The sequence below is a fragment of the Platichthys flesus genome, chromosome 9, assembly GCF_949316205.1.
Source record: "Platichthys flesus chromosome 9, fPlaFle2.1, whole genome shotgun sequence".
Taxonomy (NCBI): Eukaryota; Metazoa; Chordata; class Actinopteri; order Pleuronectiformes; family Pleuronectidae; genus Platichthys; species Platichthys flesus.
The window spans coordinates 2,389,944-2,416,951 of NC_084953.1; the positions used below are offsets into that span (position 1 = coordinate 2,389,944).

Consider the following 27,008-nt stretch of genomic DNA (forward strand, 5'->3'; position numbering starts at 1 on the left):
AACTGCATTAGAGGGGATGATTGAGAATAATCTGGCTAGTGTACGACCCGCTCTACCTCCTAAGCCACAACCGCTCAATGTCATGGAGCTCTTAACATTCACGACGGACACTTGAAGGCTTGATCATTGGTATCAATTTATTTTCCTCAGTCCAAACATTGAAAAATATAAATCACTGCAGCCTATACAAATATTTAAACAAAATTCTAAATCCCAAACCACTTCCCGATAAAATGCTACACACTGGTAGTAGAATGTGTAACGTTACCCAGTACTGTGGTGCAGACATTTACTAAAGACTAGTTACTCAATCCAAAGACCTCATCTATATATAGAAGAGTGTGAAGGATCCGTGTTAAAGGTGTTTGTACGTACAAAGCCTACAATAAAAAAAGACCAGATTTCTAGAACCGTTGAAACACATCCCTCTGAGAATCAACCTCATACGATTAAAAGATGAGGCTCAAGTCACTTGTTAAGGATCCTGACTCTTGCTTCGGATTCAACGCATTTCCACATCTTGGAAGTGTGCAGAGTCACAGAATTCAACTGACTGAACATCCACCACCTTGTTCTTCTTCCGGCCTCTTCCTCCTCTCTTCTTCCTCTTCTCTTCCCCGTCAGTGGAGGACAGAAGACCTTTCTCACTTGCGGGCGGTGTCGTAATTGGCAACGAACCAATCGCAGGTTTCCTTTATGGCTGTAAGTGACAAGATGAATGAGAGGAGACAAAGAACAGATGACAATCAAGCAGCATGTACCAACAAACAAACAAAACCATTTGAGGAACTGCTCCCACCTTGTTTGAAGGGCGTGAATTTGAAGTCTGGCTGGTAGCGCTTCAGCTTTGCATTGCTGGCAGTCTTTTTGAACTGGCCGTCGGATTTACTGGTGTCATACTATCACATCAAGGTTAAGGAAACAGGATTGAAACTGGATACATCTTATGTGTCTTATATCAAAGTCAATTTTATACAAATGTCATACGTTAACAGTGTCAAACATTTTCATTGACAGAGTCACAGCTTCAACTGTCACAATCAGCTCCAGCAAGTTGCAGAGTGAAGCTGAACTGTGAATCAGTTTAAAAGATGCAGAAGTTCTTAAAAACCAGAGTTTATCTCCAATATTCAGCAGGAAGATTTGAAACATGAAGGATTCTAAACAGATTTTGGTGGATCTGTTACAGCGGCAGTTCAGCCACAAATCAGTCCAGAGTCCAGACTAATGTAAAAACAACAGATTCAGGTTGAACAGCTTTGGGTGAACTTGTGATTTAAAGGATACTTGAACTTCTCCTTCAAAGCCCATCGCCTGGATGACTTCATCTGCTGCTTCCTTGATGGAAACTTCGTCTTCCTCTCCAACTGTGACCGACATACACAACAGTGACTAAACTTCACAGCTTCAACATCAGCATCTTCCAACGTGTCCTGTGTGACGACTTACCAGAGAGGATGATTGGGTCGAACTCTGGGTAATCGCACAGGACCCACAGGAAGAGACGAGCCAAGTCCAAAGAGTAGATGAACTGTCTTCTGGGTTTGCCAGAGCCCCAGACCACGAAGGGTTGACCCTCATCTAATGAGCAAAACAAGACGTAAGAGTTAAGTGAATCTACAGACTATTCTTTATACCTGCCTATAGGGATGCACCAGATAAACACAATGTTAACAATAAAATGGGGAAAAAAATGCAACCATACTAAATAAACATGATGCTCAGCATTGTAACATACAAAACTTAAAGCTCACAAGCTTGTTATATATCCTGTGCCAAATGTTTAATATTTATTCAAGAGACATTTTTAAAAACAGAGGAAGAGAGTCCATTCTATTCTTTGTTGTCAGTCTTTATAAACAGTCTATGTGCATGAGACTGTGACTTACTTTTAGCAAGGTATGCTTTGTGGATGAGACCTGGCAGCACGTGACCGTCTTCCATGTTGAAGTTGTCGTGAGGACCAAACACATTTGTGGGGATCACGGCGGTGTAGGCGCGTCCGTGGTCCTTGAAATATGCCCTGGAAGACATGCACACATTCAGCCCACTTTTTCCTTTAATGGACCACATCATGGAAACATTTCTATAATCAGATCTTATGAAAACATCATCTCTCGGTGGACAAAACAAACAAATCATTTGCATGCTTATTTGCATAGAGGGGGGGGGGGGGGTTGGAGATACCAGGTCTGAAGACAAACAAGACAAAGAGACTGTCGGAAAATCATTTTAACATGGTTATAAACCAGAATGACATTTATGGAGCCTTACTGTCAGACATTTTAAATACAATTCAATATGTTTCTTTTTGGAATAATCTCTGACCTGCTAATGGATGGGTAAAGAAGGAATCTTCTTTAAAGGGGACATATTATGAAAAATCCACTTTTGTAGTGCCTCTACACGTTAATTTGCGTATCTGGCATGTCTACCGTCCCAAAAACTCTGGAAAAAAAACAACTCCCTTAATTAGTTGCGGTTCCTCTATGTCAGAAACTATAGGGTAGACTGCGTCGAATGGGATTACGACCAGAATTGACGTCACAGTCAGTCTACATGGCATAGCCATGGTTAAGTCACGAGCCACAGCACCCTCTTCAGCATGAGGCGGCGGGTGTTAGCTGGGAAGCTAGCTGAGGGGGGGCGCTAACCAGCTGGGGAGCGGGGTGAGAGGCAGAAATCTGGCCGAGAAGCAGAGCCTGCGGTCGGGGTAAGTTACGAGCCAAAGCCCCCTCCTCAGCTCGGACTCGCTAGCTCCATGTCAGCGGCTCGCCTCTGGTGGACATGTCAGTGTTGGTTCCGAGGACGTGTCGGAGTTTGTTTACAAGTAGCAGCACTTTCTGGAATGGCTGTTTGTGAACGTATTTACAGCAGTATTGCATGTGGAACCCCACCCTGGAAGCATCGGACTGGGAGTAGGGGGGAGAGATCGCATTTCGGGTCCGGAGTGGAGGAACAATGCTCTCTGAGTCATAGCTTGTGTGTATGTGTGTGTGTCGCCCCGGGCAAGCAGCAGGTATGTGCTGTTTTAAATGATCCTTTTGACCAAATAATGTTACAGAAATTTCATTAATACCCCAAGAAGCCATATCAACTGTTGTGAAATGGGCATACGATGGGTCCTTTAAGTAATAGGCTACATCTGCCTTCATCTTTATGTACGAAACATTTCCTTATTCAGGCAGAAGACGCTATGTTATTTTACCTCAAGACATGGGTGGAACCAATCTCTCTATATATATTGTGTGTTCGACCCCTGCACGTTAGACTTTCACTATCTTGCTTGTGCTGTCTACCATGCTGCCCGATGACCAGTAACGTCTGTGTAATAAACATATTATTCAAACAAGAACGAGGTCGCCGAGATACCTTCATCATCATCAACTTCAACAACAACATCGACATCTCCGCTGTGTAGGATATACCATAAGACAAACAACCATTCACACCTACAGGCATTTTTCAGTCTCCGGCTACACAACTTGCATTGTGTCTTTGGAATAAAGAGTATGTGGAGAAAACAGGCACAGAGGAGAACATCCACACAGAGAAGCACACTGCCCAGAACCTAGATGATACTGATAAATTGTGTTCATAATTCCACAAATGCGTTTTGCGAGGTCACAGTGACCTTGACCTTTGACCCCAAGATACCATTGATTCATCCTTGAGCACAACATTTGACCAAAGAAATTCCGTCAAAGCTTTTTTTGAGATATTGTGTTTCTAACAAAGGGATGGACGGATAACCCGAAAACATGATGCTGTCACCAGAGTTCACGTACCTGTTGTGAATATCAAGCATTCTCTTTGCATAGGAGTAACCAAAGTTGGACTCATGAGGTGGACCATTATGGATCTGGTACAAAGAAAACAAAGAAAGGTTAGTGAGCATGTTCAAAACACAAAGGTAGGGTGCAGTCTGACTCCAACAGCCTCTTACCATGGTCTCATCGATAGGATAGGTGGTCTTATCTGGAAAGATGCAGGTGGATAGGCAGGACACCACCTTCACAACACCCAGTTCATGGGCTACAAGCAGCACGTTGTCATTGATGTGGATGTTGATCCTCTAGAGAGAGCAGACATATCAGTGTCAAATCTGAAAGTGACTGATTACTGGATAACCATATCACATATTTACCACCAACATGTCTTCGGTAACACAGAGAATTTATGAGTGGTGAAAGCAGAAGAGGAACTCCCTCATACCCAAAAGTCCAGGTTGGAGTTCATGTTCTTGTAAAGACCTCCAACCAGAGCAGCCAGGTGGATGACATGGGTTGGCCGATGCTTCTCGAACACCGCCCGTGTCTCTTCAATGTTCCTGAGTAGAGTTAAGTAATGTTCAGGTGAGGTACAGTAAGATGAGGTTAGGTGAGGTACAGTAAGATTAGGTGAGGTACAGTAAGATGAGGTGAGGCACAGTAAGATGAGGTACAGTAAGGTGAGGTGAGGCACAGTAAGATGAGGTACAGTAAGGTGAGGTGAGGCACAGTAAGATGAGGTGAGGTACAGTAAGATGAGGTGAGGCACAGTAAGTTGAGGTACAGTAAGATGAGGTGTGGTACAGTAAGATGAGGTGAGGCACAGTAAGATGAGGTGAGGCACAGTAAGTTGAGGTACAGTAAGATGAGGTGTGGTACAGTAAGATGAGGTGAGGCACAGTAAGATAAGGTACAGTAAGGTGAGGTGAGGCACAGTAAGATGAGATGAGGTACAGTAAGATGAGGTGAGGTACAGTAAGATGAGGTGAGGTACAGTAAGATGAGGTGAGGTACAGTAAGATGAGGTGAGGCACAGTAAGATGAGGTGAGGCACAGTAAGGTGAGGTACAGTAAGTTGAGGTACAGTAAGATGAGGTGAGGTACAGTAAGGTGAGGTAAGGTACAGTAAGATGAGGTGAGGTACAGTAAGTTGAGGTACAGTAAGATGAGGTGATGCACAGTAAGATGAGGTGAGGCACAGTAAGATGAGGTGAGGTACAGTAAGGTGAGGTGAGGTAAGGTACAGTAAGGTGTGGCACAGAGGCACGAGTCTCACATAAGGTTGGCATCTTTGGACGAGAGGAATATCCATTCTTCCCCCTCCTTGTCTCCTCGCTCCTCTTTGACCACATGCTGTATGGCCCTGCCCACCAGGCCAGACCCCCCAGTCACCAAAACCTTCATTGACATGGCGCGATTCACCTGGACACAAATGGAACAAAGAAACCTTTAGTGACATACAAGACGAGACACAGTAGTCAGAGAGCTAACCCGGATTACCCAGGTTACAAAAAGGTATTAAAGGAAAAGTAATCACAAACAATTAATTCAGTAAATCAATTATTATTCAATAATAATACTCAAATCCAAAGTAACAGGGACAGAGAAGATTACGCACCAATTTCCACAAGGACTGTGAGAAACCAGCTGGTTCTTGGATCAACTCTCTCTAATCACTTTAATCTTTGTCAATTTTCTTCCTCTTTTAACACACAAAGTGGTCTATCTTTTCTGATGGAAAATTTACCACTAAACTACTTTATACATATCTCTTTTCATGTATGACCATTTCTGCTTGAGTAACTGCAAAGATGACCTCTGCTGACCTGCCACAAATTAACTAACTGTGCTCGCCTCCTCCACGAGGATCTTGTTCTTTGTCTTATCTCCTGGGATTTTACTTTTCACTCGGTTCACACACTCACATTTATTGACACACAAACACACACATCAGCCCTTTAGAAAATCTGCATTAAAGCACACGCCTGTGGACCATTATGACCATAATGGTCAGATCTCTTCATTTCAGAAGCCTCACCAGGTCTAATTTTCAGCACAGACTACAAGGATCTCCTTCCTTCAGTTACTCTCATTCCTTTTTCACGCACACAGGTGTGTCCAACTTATCACCTCCCTTACCCCCCCCCTTCTTTTCATGTTCTGGTGTGTAGGGTCATTCTGTCTATTTTATTGTCTCCTTACAGATACACAATGATCACTTTTATTACCTCCATCCTGTCTGTTAAAAACAACTATGATTTCAACACAGCTAAATGGAAGGATGGGACATGGGCCAAGGGAGAAGCCATTAAATATTGTCCGTCTGTCACACACAGAGACACACACACACAGAGAGACACACACACACAGAGAGACACACACACACACACAGAGAGACACACACACACACACAGAGAGACACACACACACACACACACACACACACACACACACACACACACACACACACACACACACACACACACACACACACACACACACACACACACACACACACACACACACACACACACACACACACACACACACACACACACACACACACACACAGTCAACAGTGGCCCAAAGCTTCAGGAATTGTATATAAACCTGTAGAACCTGTTTGATCAGCACAAACAGTCCCCCTGTGTTTTTCATACAGTGGTATCCAAAAAAACTTTCTTGCTTTGATGACAAACTTCTAGAAACATTTAAATTTTTAACAAATCCAACTTCATAGTCTCCAACACGTCTAAGTTTTCAGTTGTATGTTTTCCATTGGTGAGTAGTTCTCATATTATACTTGATCGGCTTCACCTGTAATACACAAACCCATAATTTTCTTCCTGGTGCATAATAGCACACAGCTTTTCCATATGAAAGAACAAAGCTACAGTGAAAAGGTCATTGGCTTGTTTCCAAAAGAACTGCCTCCTTTTCCAAATCCACTGCCACATTCTTTTATCACAGGTATGGGAGTGTAGGTATAAGCTGAGGTCAGGTGAAGCAGCTGCACCGCAACACAAAGCCGTCCTTAGACTCCTGATCTCTTATAGAGTTGAATTACAGACCAACCAAAGTCCTTATTTGCCCTCTCTTGTCTTTTGGTCGGGACTGTCCAGAGACAGCTGATATTCATCTCTGCAGTAGCTGAAGAAAACACATGTAATATCATTGTATTTATTCTTCAACAAACATAAATTCAGTGGGGACAAGTCAAGTCAAGCGCGGGTCAGAGGAGGAAGCAGACTCGAGACATTCATACACCTCTATTGATCTTAGATTTCTTCCCTTTTGCCTGTTACACCTGGTCGGTGTTAACCTTGTATAAACAGGACGCACATATGTAGGGTTGAGTCAAGCCGGATAAGGAAAGGATATCCTGGACATGTTGAATCCACCTCCTGGTACGCACCCTTTTATTTTTGCGTTAATGCAACCAGTGCAGAAGCGACACAAACAGAGAAAGAACATTTATGAAGAAGTAGGATTCAAGCCTGTTGACACTTCCTCCCGTGGTCTGGTCAGCAGATTCCACCCGGTGTCTCAACACTCATTCTGGGTTTGTTTACCTTGGCCGAGGAACACGTCATTCAACAGGGAAGCACCAAGCACGTTTTGTAATGTCAAGTAAGAATCAAAGAAAACGAAAAAGTGATTTGGGGAAATATTTATATGAATATTATTCAATAACTTCGGTTTAATACTGTATATTCTCATCAAAATAATGGCACAGGTCCAAGGAGCTCTTCTGGCTATGCTACAGTACTTGGTTGTGGAAAATGTGGCTTTGCATAATTTGGGGAAATATTTATTATGAATATTATTCAATAACTTCGGTTTAACACTATATATTCTCATCAAAATCACGTCACAGGTCCAGGGAGTCCTGCTGGCTATGCTACAGAACTAAGTTTAGGAAAGTCCGAATGTGTGAATATCTTTCCAACTTTACTGAACTCAAGTAAGAATCAAAGAAAACCGCAGCGCGTGCACGAGAGGAGTCACAGCGGTTGTTGGATGGATTCGAACAACAAACAACAACAAACCACAACACGGACCGTTAGCTAACTGCTGAGCGGTGTCGGCTAACGGTGTCCAGCTGCGGATGCGTGAGAGCGGCCACGTACCTTCCGGGTCAACTCGGTGAAAGCAGCAGATTCTCCCCGGGGAAGAGGAGCAGGTGTCGGCTGGGACTGATCCACACACCGGTAGAGAAGGAGATGAATGTCCGTGTGTTGATAAACAGATGTTCTTCACCAGTTCTTTACTTCCACGCGTCACTCCATCAGGACCTGCCTCCCTCCATCTCTTCTTCTGCGGTGGTTTACCGCCCGAGCGGTCTCACTACCGCCACCGCCCGGTGACACCGAGGTAATGTCAGTGAATCAGGACAGGCGGTTCTGTCATTTGATTTTATTTATCGCTGATTTGATATGGTTCATATGTTTTTATACTTTTGCACTATTCTTTCATCAGCTTTTTGTGTTGTCAGTTTGAAGTCGAGCAGATCTTTGCATTTTACTACTTTAATTCAATTTTAGTGCAATTTATACTATTGCTTTTCAGTTTTTAATTCTGCCTTTTGATTTATTTTTTGCAGTTGTATTTATTTCCGTTCATAAGAGCTTGTTAAGGCAGTTTATCTACTGCTTCCATATCCTCTATATGAGCAAATGGAGAAGTTCATTCTATTGGAAGTGGAGTTGACACAGTTAGGAGATCAGAAGTCATGGGACTGTTTTGTCGTCTTCTTTGTTTTAATATGTATTTTCAGGTCATAAAACAATGAGAGTGACACAGTGGTGAATAACAAACAGCACAAAAACATTTGGACCACCTTTTCTGAAGTGGGCTTTAGTCTAATTTATACTATTGCTTTTATGTTTTTAATTCTTCTATAAACTGCATGAATACTTTCTGATTACAAACATCACTGTTCTTTCTTTGCTTTATCTTTGTTTTATATGTTACGTAATTATTTTACAGCAGGAAATATACTGCACATTAATACCTTACTTATTAGAAACATTTTAACCATATTCAATACTGGACAGAACGAGTCTAACCCGGACTATCTCCTGCTGCTTCTTAACATGTGAAACACAAACCCCAGAAATTGTCTTTACAAAAGCAACACACAAATCATTGTTGGATCAAGACTGTGCTTTATTAATTAATATCTTCATCTATAATTTCAGTGTAAAAACCAAGCTAAATAGCCTAAATCCCAGAAAATAAAGCCCACATTTAAAGGATTAAGCCCTTTTCATTAATTAATATCTTCCTCTATAATTTCAGTGCAAAAACAGAAGAAAAAACCAAGCTAATTAGCATAAATCACCAAAAATAAAACCCAGATTGAAAGGATTAAGCTTTCATTTGAATATCTTCCTCTCCTGGTTCTGTCTACTGAGGAGACGCGAACCTGCCGAGGAAGAAGATGGCCCCGGTTTGATTGTGCCTGATGAAGAAGAGGAAAGGGTGGTCTGCTGTGAAGGGTTTCACCCCCAACATACATCTACCAAATCTAATGGCTGCTGTGGCCCCATCCGCCTCTGTGCCCTCCTCGTTCACCTCCATGAAGGCCTTGTGAATCACCGTAGACAGGAAGAGTCCTGCTTCACCGTTCATTCCAGACAGGTCGGCCTTTGACTGGCAGAACACGTCTGTCATGCCCAGCTCGGACAGAGGCTCCTTCAGGTCATAGTCCTCCTCCAGCTTGAACTTTGGCAGGTGAACATGGATGTCTGACTGGACGTCCATGTTTTTCCTGTCAGTCCATTCATTCAGCATCTCCAGGGTCAGCTCCATCTCCAGCTGGAACAGAGCAAATTAATTTTATCACATCTCTAAAAACTAAGAAGAGGATGTCTTGTGATTAAAAGGCTGAAACATCTGACGACGCTAAGGTACACAACATAAGTTATGTCCCTAACATCTGCTGATGGTGGCTAACATCTAATAACATCAACTGGTGGTAGGCATTAATAAGTGCAGTACAAGGGATATTCTCCATCTTGTTGTATATTCCACCGCCAAAAAAAACATTCATCGACTGAGTTGCTGTTGCCTCCTTTTAGCTAAACTTCAGTTGTTTAGTAAACACAGTGTCTGTTAAAGACAAATAACATTGCACAGGCTGGTCAGTTGTAAGATGAATATTCTACACATGTAGTAGTTTTACCATTTTGGTCTCTACCAACTCCTGAGGGAAATATCTGGCTTTTTAGTGCATAGATGTTCAACTTCCTCCACCAGCTGGTCTCCATCTTTGTCTGTCTGCTGTCAGGTGCTCGACGGGGAGTGAGCAGCAGCTTTTATCTGAGCTTCTCAATATGAAAACAATCTATGGATTTAACTCTGTGTACCTTCAGCAGAGGGTCGGAGCCGTCTGTGGACTGTTCAGGCAACAGGATGAACATGCTGAGCTCCTCCTCCACAAACGGCAGCTCAAGGATCTGCAGACCGTATTCAGGGATGTAGTTGTAGGGCAGCTTCTCAATCTGGATCATCATCTGGACTGATCTGCTCTCAGTCTGACACACAGAAACAAACAACTATTAAAATGTCTATCTAGATAATAATTCCACTGGGATTAGGTTACTATCTACTGTAGTTTGAGGAGCTAAGGGACATAGATAAGCGTTTTTTTACCTGGCTGACTTTGAAGGGCATCTCTTTGGTGTTTGCTTTGTTAAAGAGGTTCTTCCAGTTTGCCTTCAAGTAGATGGCATTGACCAGAACCAGCCTCGTACCTGCAGAGACTGTCCCCGGTTTCAGGAGATCTTTTATTTTATCTGAAATGTAAATGTAAATGTAACCTGAGAATTCAGAACAATATAGAAAGATGTATTCCTGTTTTCATTCAATTCAGGTGTAAAGTCGTACTTTCTGTCTGCTGCTCGACCCAGGTGTTGATCTCCGCTCTGCTCGCCTCCGCGGCGCAGATGAAATCCACAATCTTCAGTTCGGAATGGAAGTACTCACACATGGCTTCCAGGAATCGCTGCACAGACAACATATCATCTTATACTTTCAAGGAAGCTTTTAAGAAGTATACATTTCTGCTGTGATAAGTGAAAAATTTGAAACTTACAGGTAGGAACATTGCGGTTTGCTCCCCATACAGACGATTGGCTATTTTCAGAATGTATGACACCGATGGTGAGTGGATGTCTTCGATCAGCTTCTTGAATTTGGCGTGGACGGCTTCATCAGAACTGAATGACAGGGCCTGTGTGGAAGTTTGGATTAACACATGACATTTAAATGCTTTCAGATTTCACCTAAGAGTCCAGGGTCTGTAGGTGAGGAAGCTAATCTCAGAGTCAGTTCCTCAGAACATTTACTGGAAGTCTTCCTGCCAGCCCACTTGTAAAATATCTGTAAAATGTAAAAATCAGAAGGCGAAAGAATCTCATCTCTCACCTGCAAATTCTACATATTCACTCACAGAATCTGTTCATAGAGATTTCTTCTGTAGAAACCCAAGTGAGACACTGCAGATTAAAATCTGCACATTTTTAACACAGAAGTCATTAATAGCAGCACATACTGGACCTTGTGTCAGGGATTCATCTAGAGTCAGAAGAACAGATGGTTTAGAAACACTGTTCAGTCTGCTCCATCATAACCAACTGGTCCCACAGCTCTGACTCTCTGAATGACAGGTAACAGAGACATGGTGTGATGTACCTTTCCATTTGATCAGCTGTGTCTCCTCTGGCTCCCAGGTAGACCATAGCCAGAGCTGTACTGATGCTCAGCGGAGACACAAACATATTCCCCGATGGGTTTGCACGGCTCAGAGTCCGGAACAGCTGCACATCGCTTGAGATGTCGATTGAGCTTTTGGTTGAGCTTTCGACTGGTATCAAGCATCTTGAGCTTTGGAGTTGCCTTCGGGATGAAACATTGATTGTGCCGATGCTGCCGATGTTGTCGAATTTGTTGCCGGAGTTACTGTTGTCAACGCTATGGTTGTCAACGCTATGGTCGTCGGAGCTTTGGTGAGTGTTGCCGGGTTTGTTTCCCATGGCTCTTGATGTAAAGTTGTCCTGTAATGAACAAAAAATGCTTTTTAGACATATATTTTCAAATCTGAACAGAAATGCAACTGATCGCTGCTTGATTGTATTTAAATTTTTTGCAGAACAAATGTGCCAAGACCCCCGAAACCGACCAGATTCCACAATGTCCACAATGCATCTTTAGTCCTCCGTGCGTCACACAGGTGATGGAGGCCCATCTGAGCAGAGACCAAGTTATCAAGGCCTGTACAGCCAAACATCTGAGGTGATGGGACCGCAGATGTTTAAATACACACAGGGAAGGCAGGGGTAATTGGCCACAGGAGCAACACATGAGGAGTTAGAAAGACAATCACCAAGACAGAAAGTGAAGACAGAAACAACCCACAAGGAACATAGACTACAAAATAAAACAGGAAACAGAAAATACAGAGGCAGAAATACACAAATTAAACTGACAGAACATGACATTTTCAATGGTAACAACGTTTGGGAGAATTGATCATGATTTAAAAAAAATCACCTGCAAATGACGAAACTAATCTCAGACATACAGTTTATTTAAACATGTTTGTAAAAATTAATCCATGTAAGTATTATTATTATTATTATTACTCTGCCTCTCTCTCTCTCTCTCTGCCTCTCTTTCTCTCTGCCTCTCTGCTGTGATGATCGTGTGATGTGTTTCAGGTGTGTCTCTTCGAGTGGATGAGTGGGTGGATGTGCTTGTAAGGACAAGAGGACGGTTCCAACAGCTCCTGCGATCTCTCTCCTCCTGCCACTGCCAGCCAGACCTCCAGCCGGACTCACCTTATGCAGCACTCTGTAAATTGTTCTTTTGTAACAGCCCGTTCTTGATAGGGGTGGGTAGCATTTCTGTTCAAACCATGTTTTCTCCTGTTTTTGTTGGTGAGGAGTTAGGTCAGTACGATTTTGTTTTTTCGTCTTTTGTTTTCCTTAATTTTGAGGAGGGAAGCTTAGGTTGTTTCGCCTTAGGGTTGTTTTCTGTTTATTGTTTTGCTGTAAGCCCACCCTGAAGCAAAATTGTCAATAAACACAAACGGGCTGTTAATTGTTGTTGCTGGTTCTTGGGAGCGTGGCAAGGAGGGGGGGGGAACTCTTGTACCATGTTGCGATTGTATTTTCCCCTAGGCAGGGTCCTAACAATATAGATTGATGCTGCTTTTGCTTGAAATTGAATAACAACATATGTTTCTGTACAATCATATCTGGTCCAACCCTACTCAATGTAAAATTCATGTGGGTAAAATGTCATTTTACAAATTATTGACAGGCAAGCAGTTATTTTTATTCTTGATGTGGTTGTGGTTGTACATTAGTAGAACACAATGTCTTTAGTGTCATTGCACAACAGCACCATGACATTTATATGCAAAAAAGCAAAATAATCATAACACACAACACAGACACACACAAGCTGCGGATAATTAAACACCTACAATATGATATATGTTGCCTCGGCGAGGGTATTGCACCTAGTACAGTACATATTTACAGAGGCAGAGACAAAATAGATATGATGGTGACAGGTTTATCTAACGAATACCTCAGAGGATTTAAAACTGGCAGAGCTAAAGAACAGTTGGTGACACATCGATGCTACGAGAGCTTTGCAAGAACTTGTGTCTCTTCAAAGAAGGAGGAAGATGATGCCACTAAACAGTGCAGCCTTACTTGTACATGAATTCCAAATCTTCTGTGAACTTATACACAGTTATGAAATCCTACTACACAAAAGTTAAATGCAACCAGGAGATATAGGTCAAAGCGTCACACAACCATGTGTTCAGTCTGTCTGCGCATAATTTATTTTCTTGGGTAAATACAGATTAAAAAAAGTTTAATGTTCAAATAATTTCTCTACAACCAGATTAGATTAGATTTCTTTATTTATCCATACAATGGGGAAATTCACTTGTTACAGCAGTAATAGAAAAACAGAATTAAAGTAACAGTGTCGAAGCACTGTAAAAAAAAAAAAAGAAAGATCACAATATGTACACTTCTAAAACTACACATAATAAGAGTATGAAACAAACAACCTGCAAAAACAGACACTGTACAAAAACAGGTGCTGGGGATAAAGTGGAATGATGTTAAGTGTTATTGTAATGAAAACAGAAATATGCAACAGTAGTGACCATGATACAGAAAATAATTAAAAATAATTAAAAAGTAAGTGACCATAATATAAATAATACTACAAGATAGCATACTGGAAATATGAATATTGCAATGTAACCATTTTAAGTGACCATGATATAAATATAGATGTTAAGTGTTGAATATTATGATGTGAGAGGTTTAGTGGAGATAAAGATAATAGCTATTTGACATCCAACTCTTGGGTGGGCTACTGAAAAGTTGGAATTTATTCATTAGCAACTGATAATCATGCTTGCACTACCATCTAGTGGTTATTTATACCCCACTGCACAGTGGATCACAAGTGGGTGTGGTCACAAGGAAAAAAATGCATTTGTGAGGTCACATCCAACTTGTGCCTATTGACCTTTGTAACAGCATTATATTATACAAAGTTATGAAATCATTATATTTGATACACAATGTGCAATAAGAATGTCATCACGTAAAAGCCATAACAACAAATTAATAAGAATCAATAAAAGGGAGACAACATTGCACAAGAGCAAAAAATTATAATTAGCAATATGTAAGAATATCACAACATGTCAAAATGTGATTTAAAAGAAGTTACTGAATCTGGGTGAAAAGAAATTAGTCTTTAAATTGTACAGAGATGATTCTGTTCCAATCATTAATATTTTAATAAAAAAGGGTTCATCAAAAAATAAATAGAAACTATTTTACTGATCATTTGCGGTATTTGGAAGAGCAGATGCAGGTCAGATAGTTTCTTTAAATTCTCCTGAATAAATGTTTCTCAGTGTCTTAGATTTCTGTTGCTGAAACAGACGAGAACTTAATCAAAACCAAACAAAACCCCCAAAGAGTGAATGTAAAAAAACTGAAAAGAAGTCGAAGCAACAGAGGCTGAAATATTGTGACTTTTAGTCTCTAGTATGGGACAAACCATTAAAACACAAGTTCTTACATTTTCCCATAATGCTCAATAGTGTGTTCCATTAGTCTCTCCTTTTCATCACTTTGTTTAAAAGTCCAAACCTTCATTTGGTAAAACAGACTTTTTCACTGTTTTTGTTGCAACTACTTTAAACCACTACTAATAAACAATGTCACAAGGTGGACGTCTCAGGCTACATCCACACAACAGTTATACAAAATGCTTCACTGTGACTACTTTACACTTCTACCAAGTTTTTGCTCACCTAAATGGTGAAGTGTGGAAATGCCCCGACCCCCGTTTCAGTTTGAAAACTGTTGTAGTGTGGACGACAAAGACGCAGACAATTGAAGACAATGACCCAGTCATCAACATTCACTTCCTGATTGGTTCTTATCAGTCCTGACTCAACTACTGTCGGTGAAGGCAAAGCGCTGTAAACACTTAATGTCAGAACATAGTTCCACCTTGTCGTTCTGAAAAAACACATCTTACAGCTTTCAGGTGTTTTTTATATAAAAGACAGGACATACTTTGGTCCGCTCCTTCCTGAGTTGTTTGATGACTGCCAGGTCCTCACCCAGCGGTCCCATCACTGCAGATGTTTGGCTGTACAGGCCTTGATAGCTTGGTCTCTGCTCAGATGGGCCTCCATCACCTGTGTGACGCACGGAGGACAAGAGATGCATTGTGGAGGAAACTCTAGAAGGGACACTTTGGAGGTTTATATTTCAGTCTCGGTCGTCACACTCACACATTCATACAGTTGTTTGCATGTTTGTGTGGCATCAACTTTGCCTGAGAATGAAACTGTGGGCACGGTGGTGTTCAGTCTGTGGACGATGTGGTCATCCATGGTGCACATCACCTTCAGCCCCTCCTGAGAAACACACAGCGGGACACAGAGACAGCCAGCAGCTTCAGGTCAACTCCAAACCATCCAAAACTAATATATATGTTTTTATGATTCAAACTGTACTTGTGTTGTGGCTCTGTTCTAGTGCACACAAGCAGAGCCGGAGGCAGGGAGAGCACACCTCCACCTCCACCTCCACCTCCCCACCATTTCGTGACAGAACATCTGTGCACAATGGGATGATTTTTATATGGTTGAAAACCGTTTTTCCCATGAACACATGTGGGTGTGTCAGAGGTGTTGCTTCATCTTGATTTCCATGGAACTGATAAGAAATGATTTACTAATCAAATATAATGATGTAGTATCTCCAAATAATGACTTGTTACAAACCAATAATTAGTTAATTTCTTAAATAAATAATGCTAGTTCAAAGCCATTTCTCAAAACAATGACTTTGTATATTAAAATAATGACAAAGCAAGTTCTGAAATCATTATATGTGATATACAATGTTAAATAAGAAGATATCGTAACTTAAAAGCCACAACAACAAATACAAATAAGAAGAATCAATACAAAGGAGTCAACATTGCACAAGAGCAAAAAATTATTATGAGAAATATGTAAGAATAAAAAGATGACATCACATGTCAAAATGTGATTTAAAAGAAGTTACTGATTCTGGGAGTAAATAAAAACAAGTGGTTAGTCTTTAAATGTAACAGACATGATTTTGTTCCAATCATTAATATTTTAAAAAGGGTTCATCAAAAAATAAATAGAAACTATTTTACTGGTCATTTGTGGTATTTGGACGAGCAGATGCAGGTCAGATAGTTTCTTTAAATGTTCCTGAATAAATGTTTCTCAGTGTCTTAGATTTCTGTTGCTGAAACAGACGAGAACTTAATCAAAACCAAACAAAACCCCCAAAGAGTGAATGTAAAAAAACTGAAAAGAAGTCGAAGCAACAGAGGCTGAAATATTGTGACTTTTAGTCTCTAGTATGGGACAAACCATTAAAACACAAGATCTTACATTTTCCCATAATGCTCAATAGTGTGTTCCATTAGTCTCTCCTTTTCATCACTTTGTTTAAAAGGCCAAACCTTCATTTGGTAAAACAGACTTTATCACTGTTTTTGTTGCAACTACTTTAAACCACTACTAATAAACAATGTCACAAGGTGGACGTCTCAGGCTACATCCACACAACAGTTATACAAAATGCTTCACTGTGACTACTTTACACTACTCCCAAGTTTTTGCTCACCTAAATGATGAAGTTTGGAAATGCCCCGACCCCCGTTTCAGTTTGAAAACTGTTGTAGTGTGGACGACAAAGACGCAGACAATTGAAGACAATGACCCAGTCATCAACATTCACTTCCTGATTGGTTCTTATCAGTCCTGACTCAACTGCCGGCGGTGAAGGCAAAGCGCTGTAAACCCTTAATGTCAGAATATATATATAATATATATAATATGTTTTTTTATATAAAAGACAGGACATACTTTGGTCCGCTCCTTCCTGAGTTGTTTGATGACTTCCAGGTCGTCACCCAGCGGTCCCATCACCGCAGATGTTTTGGCTGTACAGGCCTTGATAGCTTGGTCTCTGCTGAGATGGGTTTCCATCACCTGTTTGACACACGGAGGACAAGAGATGCATTGTGGAGGAAACTCTATAAGGGACACTTTGGAGGTTTATATTTCAGTCTCGGTCGTCACACTCACACATTCATACAGTTGTTTGCATGTTTGTGTGGCATCAACTTTGCCTGAGAATGAAACTGTGGGCACGGTGGTGTTCAGTCTGTGGACGATGTGGTCATCCATGGTGCACATCACCTTCAGCCCCTCCTGAGAAACACACAGCGGGACACAGAGACAGCCAGCAGCCTCAGGTCAACTCCAAACCATCCAAAACTAATATATATATTTCTATCATTCAAACTGTATTCGTTTTTCTGGCTCTGTTCTGGTGCACACATGGAGAGCCGGAGGCAGGGAGAGCACACCTCCACCTCCACCTCCACCTCCACACCCTTCCGTGACAGAACATCTGAGGACTATGGGAGAAATTTTTCATGGTGAACCACAGTTTTTCCAATGAACACATTGGGGCGTGTCAGAGGTGTTGCTTATCTTGATTTCCAAAGAACTGACAAGAAATTATTTACTAATCAAATATAATTATGTAGTTTCTCCAAATATTGACTTGTTACAAACCAACATTGACTTAAATTCTTAAATAAATAATGCTAGTTCAAAACCATTTCTCAAAACAATGACTTTGTATATTAAAATAATGACAAAGTAAGTTCTGAAATCACTATATTTGATATACAATGTGCAATAAGAAGATTTCATCATGTAAAAGCCACAACAACCAATACATGTAAGACGAATCAATAAAAAGGAGACAACATTGCACAGAGCAAAAAATTATTATGAGAAATATGTAAGAATAAAAGATGACATCACATGTCAAAATGTGATTTAAAAGAAGTTACTGATTCTGGGAGTAAAGAAAAACAAGTGATTAGTCTTTAAATGTAACAGACATGATTTTGTTCCAATCATTAATATTTTAATAAAAAAGGGTTAATCAAAAAATAAATAGAAACTATTTTACTGGTCATTTGTGGTATTTGGACGATCAGATGCAGGTCAGATAGTTTCTTTAAATGTTCCTGAATAAATGTTTCTCAGTGTCTTAGATTTCTGTTGCTGAAACAGACGAGAACTTAATCAAAACCAAACAAAACCCCCAAAGAATGAATGTAAAAAATCTGAAAAGAAGTCGAAGTAACAGAGGCTGAAATATTGTGACTTTTAGTCTCTAGTATGGGACAAACCATTAAAACTCAAGTTCTTACATTTCCCATAATGCTCAATAGTGTGTTCCATTAGATTCTCCTGTTGTGCAATAGTAGGAGTAGAATTGACGTTGGCTTATTATTAATAATCATGAAATATGATTATTAAATTAACAATTATTTATTAAAAATAATCAAAAATGATAAAGCTATTAATTAAGAACAGTAACACATTTAATTAGAAATGATACGGTTATCCATTAATAATAGTTAAAATAATTAATGAAAACAATAAAATTATCAATTAAGAATAATACAAATCTGTAATCATTGCTTATTGTCGCGGGGCACCACCCTGGTTACAGGGACCAACAATTCAATCTTTAAATATCAGTCTCATAATGATAAATGTCAAATCAATAATCTCAATATTTAATATTAATAATTATTTAATTAACAGTGAAGGCTTCTAAGTTCGAGCACAGGCAATCATAATCCAGCTGCAATCACATACATATGCACAAATAATCACAGACTACAGATACTTTAATTACAAAAGCATTTATTAAAAAGGGGAAATAAAGTTAGTGTTATTTAATGTTTCATCATATTAACAAACTCCGATATTTCAAAGATAAACACAGCAGCAGCACTTATCACAATTCAGAAAGTACATGTAAAACCGGCGGTCTACCTATGTATGTCTGTCATGGTATGCGTGTGTGTCTGTGTCAAAGTGTCTCTCTGTGTGTGTGTGTCTATGTGTGTGCATGTGAAATACAGTTAGTGTTATTTAATGATTCATCATTTTAACAAACTCCCATATTTCAAAGATAACAACAGCAGCCGCTTATCACAATTTAGAAAACACATGTATTCATCTATGTGTATCTGTGTGTGTGTATCTGTCTGTGTCTATCAATGTGTCTCTGTGTCTGTGTGTGTGTGTGTGAGAGAGCGAGAGAGAGAGAGAGAGAGAAAAAGAAGGGGGGCGTGGCGATGACGAAGTCACGTCACATCTAAGATGGCGGCCGATCATGATTCGTGGAACCAAGGCCTAAAAACTCTCAAAATGGCGAATTGACTACAAAACAAGATGGCGGAGCCGTTATGAATTTAGAGCCAGAATGGGAGGAGAGTGAGAGAGGAGGCGTGGCAATAATAGACTCAAAATGGTGGTTTAACTTGCGTTCTTCAAAATGGAGTCTATGTTAATGACACCATGTGGCCGGAGCTCACACTGGTGGTCGTCACATGAATTACACAAAGGGATTTTCAGACAAAGAGAATTCTTTGTCTCTGCTTTGGCGTTCGGCCGCATGGCTTCCAGATGTGTCCAGCCTCTCTGAATATAGATTTAACTGTGTTACATGAACTGTATTCTAAATACAGATCGGATGTGTGTATAGGTCGGTTTAGAAGGAGAGAGAGAGAGAGAGAGAGAGAGAGAGAGAATACAAGGAGAGAGCAAAGCTCTCTAAAAGCACCGTCAGAGACAAGTTACCACTCAGCACCCAAGTGGCGTTGTGTGCTGAGGTTTGACCGGTAAAGTATCTTTAAAGTTGTTCAAATGGTCACAATGAGCTGGAGACGCTGCTCACGGCGCTTAAAAACTATGGCACAAGGCCGTAACCGGAAACCGGAAGTGGCGAATAGCCGCTAAAACACTGGAGACTCTGCGGAAAAATGGCTGATAAACTAGAAGTTAAGGTTACCCCCTTTAGCAACTAAAACAGCTGGGAGGCCCCGAAGGGGCCTCGTGATGTCTTCAGAGCAGGGTAAAAATGGCTGATAAACTAGAAGTTAAGGTTACCCCCTTTAGCAACTAAAACAGCTGGGAGGCCCCGAAGGGGCCTCATGATGTCTTCAGAGCAGGGTAAAAATGGCAGCGATTATTGATGTCTCAGTGGTTTTATTCTACCTGAGAGGTTCTGCCTCCTTGAGGTGCTGGTCATGGGATGATGCTGGCTTTTAGCCAATTGAGTGTCAGAGGTCAAAGGAGAGTGGGAGGGGCCAGGAGCAGAGCAGGGGTTTCTGGGGAGACCCCAGGGATTAAGTTAACACCAGAAGATACAATCTCCATGCTGGATCTTAGAGGGAGACTTTAGCTGGCTTCATCTTGGCTCAAAGGCCACGCTTTTACGACCCATTGTGTGTGGATCCTACCACATGGTTAGTTCTGTAGGGACTCTTGCCCAACACTCCTTTTCATCACTTTGTTTAAAAGTCCAAACCTTCAGTTTGTAAAACAGACTTTATCACTGTTTTTGTTGCAACTGCTTTAAACCACTACTAATAAACAATGTCACAAGGTGGACGTCTCAGGCTACATCCACACAACAGTTATACAAAATGCTTCACTGTGACTACTTTACACTACTCCCAAGTTTTTGCTCACCTAAATGGTGAAGTGTGGAAATGCCCCGGCCCCCGTTTCAGTTTGAAAACTGTTGTAGTGTGGACGACAAAGACGCAGACAATTGAAGACAATGACCCAGTCATCAACATTCACTTCCTGATTGGTTCTTATCAGTCCTGACTCAACTGCCGGCGGTGAAGGCAAAGCGCTGTAAACCCTTAATGTCAGAATATATATATAATATATATAATATGATTTTTTATATAAAAGACAGGACATACTTTGGTCCGCTCCTTCCTGAGTTGTTTGATGATTGCCAGGTCGTCACCCAGCGGTCCCATCACCGCAGATGTTTTGGCTGTACAGGCCTTGATAGCTTGGTCTCTGCTGAGATGGGTTTCCATCACCTGTTTGACACACGGAGGACAAGAGATGCATTGTGGAGGAAACTCTAGAAGGGACACTTTGGAGGTTTATATTTCAGTCTCGGTCGTCACACTCACACATTCATACAGTTGTTTGCATGTTTGTGTGGCATCAACTTTGCCTGAGAATGAAACTGTGGGCACGGTGGTGTTCAGTCTGTGGACGATGTGGTCATCCATGGTGCACATCACCTTCAGCCCCTCCTGAGAAACAAACAGCCAAACACAGAGACAGCCAGCAGCTTCAGGTCAACTCCAAACCATCCAAAACTAATATATATGTTTTTATGATTCAAACTGTACTTGTGTTGTGGCTCTGTTCTAGTGCACACAAGCAGAGCCGGAGGCAGGGAGAGCACACCTCCACCTCCACCTCCACCTCCCCACCATTTCGTGACAGAACATCTTAGGACAATGGGATGATTTTTATATGGTTGAAAACCGTTTTTCCCATGAACACATGTGGGTGTGTCAGAGGTGTTGCTTCATCTTGATTTCCATGGAACTGATAAGAAATGATTTACTAATCAAATATAATGATGTAGTATCTCCAAATAATGACTTGTTACAAACCAATAATGAGTTAATTTCTTGAATAAATAATGCTAGTTCAAAGCCATTTCTCAAAACAATGACTTTGTATATTAAAATAATGACAAAGCAAGTTCTGAAATCATTATATGTGATATACAATGTTAAATAAGAAGATATCGTAACTTAAAAGCCACAACAACAAATACAAATAAGAAGAATCAATACAAAGGAGTCAACATTGCACAAGAGCAAAAAATTATTATGAGAAATATGTAAGAATAAAAAGATGACATCACATGTCAAAATGTGATTTAAAAGAAGTTACTGATTCTGGGAGTAAATAAAAACAAGTGGTTAGTCTTTAAATGTAACAGACATGATTTTGTTCCAATCATTAATATTTTAAAAAGGGTTCATCAAAAAATAAATAGAAACTATTTTACTGGTCATTTGTGGTATTTGGACGAGCAGATGCAGGTCAGATAGTTTCTTTAAATGTTCCTGAATAAATGTTTCTCAGTGTCTTAGATTTCTGTTGCTGAAACAGACGAGAACTTAATCAAAACCAAGCAAAACCCCCAAAGAGTGAATGTAAAAAAACTGAAAAGAAGTCGAAGCAACAGAGGCTGAAATATTGTGACTTTTAGTCTCTAGTATGGGACAAACCATTAAAACTCAAGATCTTACATTTTCCCATAATGCTCAATAGTGTGTTCCATTAGTCTCTCCTTTTCATCACTTTGTTTAAAAGGCCAAACCTTCATTTGGTAAAACAGACTTTATCACTGTTTTTGTTGCAACTGCTTTAAACCACTCCTAATAAACAATGTCACAAGGTGGACGTCTCAGGCTACATCCACACAACAGTTATACAAAATGCTTCACTGTGACTACTTTACACTACTCCCAAGTTTTTGCTCACCTAAATGATGAAGTTTGGAAATGCCCCGACCCCTGTTTTAGTTTGAAAACTGTTGTAGTGTGGACGACAAAGACGCAGACATTTGAAGACAATGACCCAGTCATCAACATTCACTTCCTGATTGGTTCTTATCAGTCCTGACTCAACTGCCGGCGGTGAAGGCAAAGCGCTGTAAACCCTTAATGTCAGAATTTATATATAATATATATAATATGTTTTTTTATATAAAAGACAGGACATACTTTGGTCCGCTCCTTCCTGAGTTGTTTGATGACTGCCAGGTCGTCACCCAGCGGTCCCATCACCGCAGATGTTTTGGCTGTGCAGGCCTTGATAGCTTGGTCTCTGCTCAGATGGGCCTCCATCACCTGTTTGACACACGGAGGACAAGAGATGCATTGTGGAGGAAACTCTAGAAGGGACACTTTGGAGGTTTATATTTCAGTCTCGGTCGTCACAATCACACATTCATACAGTTGTTTGCATGTTTGTGTGGCATCAACTTTGCCTGAGAATGAAACTGTGGGCACGGTGGTGTTCAGTCTGTGGACGATGTGGTCATCCATGGTGCACATCACCTTCAGCCCCTCCTGAGAAACAAACAGCCAAACACAGAGACAGCCAGCAGCTTCAGGTCAACTCCAAACCATCCAAAACTAATATATATGTTTTTATGATTCAAACTGTACTTGTGTTGTGGCTCTGTTCTAGTGCACACAAGCAGAGCCGGAGGCAGGGAGAGCACACCTCCACCTCCACCTCCACCTCCCCACCATTTCGTGACAGAACATCTTAGGACAATGGGATGATTTTTATATGGTTGAAAACCGTTTTTCCCATGAACACATGTGGGTGTGTCAGAGGTGTTGCTTCATCTTGATTTCCATGGAACTGATAAGAAATGATTTACTAATCAAATATAATGATGTAGTATCTCCAAATAATGACTTGTTACAAACCAATAATGAGTTAATTTCTTGAATAAATAATGCTAGTTCAAAGCCATTTCTCAAAACAATGACTTTGTATATTAAAATAATGACAAAGCAAGTTCTGAAATCATTATATGTGATATACAATGTTAAATAAGAAGATATCGTAACTTAAAAGCCACAACAACAAATACAAATAAGAAGAATCAATACAAAGGAGTCAACATTGCACAAGAGCAAAAAATTATTATGAGAAATATGTAAGAATAAAAAGATGACATCACATGTCAAAATGTGATTTAAAAGAAGTTACTGATTCTGGGAGTAAATAAAAACAAGTGGTTAGTCTTTAAATGTAACAGACATGATTTTGTTCCAATCATTAATATTTTAAAAAGGGTTCATCAAAAAATAAATAGAAACTATTTTACTGGTCATTTGTGGTATTTGGACGAGCAGATGCAGGTCAGATAGTTTCTTTAAATGTTCCTGAATAAATGTTTCTCAGTGTCTTAGATTTCTGTTGCTGAAACAGACGAGAACTTAATCAAAACCAAACAAAACCCCCAAAGAGTGAATGTAAAAAAACTGAAAAGAAGTCGAAGCAACAGAGGCTGAAATATTGTGACTTTTAGTCTCTAGTATGGGACAAACCATTAAAACTCAAGATCTTACATTTTCCCATAATGCTCAATAGTGTGTTCCATTAGTCTCTCCTTTTCATCACTTTGTTTAAAAGGCCAAACCTTCATTTGGTAAAACAGACTTTATCACTGTTTTTGTTGCAACTGCTTTAAACCACTCCTAATAAACAATGTCACAAGGTGGACGTCTCAGGCTACATCCACACAACAGTTATACAAAATGCTTCACTGTGACTACTTTACACTACTCCCAAGTTTTTGCTCACCTAAATGATGAAGTTTGGAAATGCCCCGACCCCTGTTTTAGTTTGAAAACTGTTGTAGTGTGGACGACAAAGACGCAGACATTTGAAGACAATGACCCAGTCATCAACATTCACTTCCTGATTGGTTCTTATCAGTCCTGACTCAACTGCCGGCGGTGAAGGCAAAGCGCTGTAAACCCTTAATGTCAGAATTTATATATAATATATATAATATGTTTTTTTATATAAAAGACAGGACATACTTTGGTCCGCTCCTTCCTGAGTTGTTTGATGACTGCCAGGTCGTCACCCAGCGGTCCCATCACTGCAGATGTTTGGGCTGTGCAGGCCTTGATAGCTTGGTCTCTGCTCAGATGGGTTTCCATCACCTGTTTGACACACGGAGGACAAGAGATGCATTGTGGAGGAAACTCTAGAAGGGACACTTTGGAGGTTTATATTTCAGTCTCGGTCGTCACAATCACACATTCATACAGTTGTTTGCATGTTTGTGTGGCATCAACTTTGCCTGAGAATGAAACTGTGGGCACGGTGGTGTTCAGTCCGTGGACGATGTGGTCATCCATGGTGCACATCACCTTCAGCCCCTCCTGAGAAACACACAGCGGGACACAGAGACAGCCAGCAGCCTCAGGTCAACTCCAAACCATCCAAAACAAATATATATATTTCTATCATTCAAACTGTATTCGTTTTTCTGGCTCTGTTCTGGTGCACACATGGAGAGCCGGAGGCAGGGAGAGCACACCTCCACCTCCACCTCCACCTCCACACCCTTCCGTGACAGAACATCTGAGGACTATGGGAGAAATTTTTCATGGTGAACCACAGTTTTTCCAATGAACACATTGGGGCGTGTCAGAGGTGTTGCTTATCTTGATTTCCAAAGAACTGACAAGAAATTATTTACTAATCAAATATAATTATGTAGTTTCTCCAAATATTGACTTGTTACAAACCAACATTGAGTTAAATTCTTAAATAAATAATGCTAGTTCAAAACCATTTCTCAAAACAATGACTTTGTATATTAAAATAATGACAAAGTAAGTTCTGAAATCACTATATTTGATATACAATGTGCAATAAGAAGATTTCATCATGTAAAAGCCACAACAACCAATACATGTAAGACGAATCAATAAAAAGGAGACAACATTGCACAAGAGCAAAAAATTATTATGAGAAATATGTAAGAATAAAAGATGACATCACATGTCAAAATGTGATTTAAAAGAAGTTACTGATTCTGGGAGTAAAGAAAAACAACTGATTAGTCTTTACATTTAACAGACATGATTTTGTTCCAATCATTAATATTTGAAAAAGGGTTAATCAAAAAATAAATAGAAACTATTTTACTGGTCATTTGTGGTATTTGGACGAGCAGATGCAGGTCAGATAGTTTCTTTAAATGTTCCTGAATAAATGTTTCTCAGTGTCTTAGATTTCTGTTGCTGAAACAGACGAGAATTGAATCAAAACCAAACAAAACCCCCAAAGAGTGAATGTAAAAAAACTGAAAAGAAGTCGAAGCAACAGAGGCTGAAATATTGTGACTTTTAGTCTCTAGTATGGGACAAACCATTAAAACTCAAGATCTTACATTTTCCCATAATGCTCAATAGTGTGTTCCATTAGTCTCTCCTTTCATCACTTTGTTTAAAAGTCCAAACCTTCAGTTTGTAAAACAGACTTTATCACTGTTTTTGTTGCAACTACTTTAAACCACTACTAATAAACAATGTCACAAGGTGGACGTCTCAGGCTACATCCACACAACAGTTATACAAAATGCTTCACTGTGACTACTTTACACTACTCCCAAGTTTTTGCTCACCTAAATGATGAAGTTTGGAAATGCCCCGACCCCCGTTTCAGTTTGAAAACTGTTGTAGTGTGGACGACAAAGACGCAGACATTTGAAGACAATGACCCAGTCATCAACATTCACTTCCTGATTGGTTCTTATCAGTCCTGACTCAACTGCCGGCGGTGAAGGCAAAGCGCTGTAAACCCTTAATGTCAGAATTTATATATAATATATATAATATGTTTTTTTATATAAAAGACAGGACATACTTTGGTCCGCTCCTTCCTGAGTTGTTTGATGACTGCCAGGTCGTCACCCAGCGGTCCCATCACTGCAGATGTTTGGGCTGTGCAGGCCTTGATAGCTTGGTCTCTGCTCAGATGGGCCTCCATCACCTGTTTGACACACGGAGGACAAGAGATGCATTGTGGAGGAAACTCTAGAAGGGACACTTTGGAGGTTTATATTTCAGTCTCGGTCGTCACAATCACACATTCATACAGTTGTTTGCATGTTTGTGTGGCATCAACTTTGCCTGAGAATGAAACTGTGGGCACGGTGG

General features: G+C 40.4%; 2 protein-coding genes across 2 annotated transcripts in view; both read right to left on the reverse strand.

Moving 5' to 3' along the window:
* Positions 1–116: 116 nt before the first annotated feature.
* Positions 117–8,100, reverse strand: LOC133960417 (GDP-L-fucose synthase-like). The gene is made up of 10 exons (XM_062395008.1): positions 7,901–8,100; positions 5,047–5,192; positions 4,216–4,330; positions 3,947–4,075; positions 3,789–3,862; positions 1,890–2,023; positions 1,450–1,581; positions 1,288–1,367; positions 800–899; positions 117–700 (listed from the first exon to the last, which is right to left on the reverse strand). Exons 2-10 carry the CDS (start codon positions 5,178–5,180, stop codon positions 645–647), a joined length of 954 nt encoding a protein of 317 aa, XP_062250992.1. The 5' UTR covers positions 5,181–5,192; positions 7,901–8,100; the 3' UTR covers positions 117–644.
* A 374-nt stretch (positions 8,101–8,474) lies between these two features.
* Positions 8,475–27,008, reverse strand: part of LOC133960416 (leukocyte elastase inhibitor-like) — a 35,388-nt gene continuing 16,854 nt past the window's right edge. The window contains exons 2-6 of the mRNA XM_062395006.1: positions 10,870–11,007; positions 10,662–10,779; positions 10,428–10,570; positions 10,142–10,309; positions 8,475–9,590 (exon numbers count right to left, since the gene is read on the reverse strand). Coding sequence (XP_062250990.1) covers positions 9,180–9,590; positions 10,142–10,309; positions 10,428–10,570; positions 10,662–10,779; positions 10,870–11,007 — 978 coding nt within the window. The 3' untranslated portion in view covers positions 8,475–9,179. The remainder of the gene's footprint in view (positions 9,591–10,141; positions 10,310–10,427; positions 10,571–10,661; positions 10,780–10,869; positions 11,008–27,008) is intronic.